At 38.6% G+C, this 928-nt stretch overlaps 1 protein-coding gene across 2 annotated transcripts in view; it reads right to left on the minus strand.

Moving 5' to 3' along the window:
* LOC107666917 (rho GTPase-activating protein 12-like) overlaps positions 1-928 on the minus strand; it is a 59,574-nt gene that overhangs the window by 9,050 nt on the left and 49,596 nt on the right. Inside the window, exon 7 of one of the 2 annotated variants that reach the window (XM_016458430.1) lies at positions 677-748. The exons of the other annotated variant lie outside the window; for it this stretch is intronic. Coding sequence (XP_016313916.1) covers positions 677-748 — 72 coding nt within the window. The remainder of the gene's footprint in view (positions 1-676; positions 749-928) is intronic. 2 annotated transcript variants of the gene reach the window in all.

A 928-nucleotide genomic window follows, 5' to 3' on the forward strand; every position in this document is an offset into this window, starting at 1 on the left:
TTATAAATTATTATTTGCAGAAGCAGTAGTACTTAAATTTGGAAATTGTATTGCACATTCAGATGACAACATGCATTTAGAAGAGAACTGAATGTTAATACACTGAGAAGAGCATGCATAAAATCACATGGGTTAGTGTGTATACTAACAGCAGAGGGATGTTTTGGTGAAGAGGGGCAAGAGTCTGATTCAGGAGAGTAGTGTTTGGCAATTACAGACTCCTGCAAGCCATAAAGCAGAAAAAGAGCGGTGTTAAACATTCAGAAAAGAGGGTGTTTGAGGATGAATACAAAAAGAAGTTAGACCCATTCTGAAGGCAGTTAAGAATTTCCTAAGAGAAAAAGGCTGATATATCAGTGTTTGTATGACAGATAATGGTCAGAATCACTGTTATCTCAAGTCTTGCCATTAATGATTTGTAAGGACATGGACAAGATTTTGTTGACATGTCAGTAATAAAATGAGTTAATGAGGAGTTAGTAAAAAGGCAGCAGACACAAGCATACAAATAAGCATCACACCCAGATACATCACGTATCAATGATAAAGTGCACATTTTGAGCAGGTTTTGATTAACTCAAAGCTGACTTGTTTCCTTGATTCGCTTGAAAACAATTTCAATTTGTGAAGTGAAGAAATCACATCTGATTGGTTACAGCATAATGAGGCGACTAACTTCTCTGTACAGTGATAGGCCGAAGCCCCTGGGGAGGCGGCTCACGCTGAACCATCTGTTTTTGAATGGCAGCTGGAATGAGAACCATTGTGCGAAACAAGAGCAACATAATATCAGGCTTGTTTCATTTAGTATCTTTACAGAACCAGCATAACTAAATAAAAATACAAACCACATGCGCTCTCTCTCTCTCTCTCTCTCTCTCTCTCTCTCTCTCTCTCTCTCTCTCTCTCTCTCTCTCATTCAGCTCAG

The sequence above is a fragment of the Sinocyclocheilus anshuiensis genome, unplaced genomic scaffold, assembly GCF_001515605.1.
Source record: "Sinocyclocheilus anshuiensis isolate Anshui unplaced genomic scaffold, SAMN03320099.WGS_v1.1 scaffold1160, whole genome shotgun sequence".
Classification (NCBI taxonomy): Eukaryota; Metazoa; Chordata; class Actinopteri; order Cypriniformes; family Cyprinidae; genus Sinocyclocheilus; species Sinocyclocheilus anshuiensis.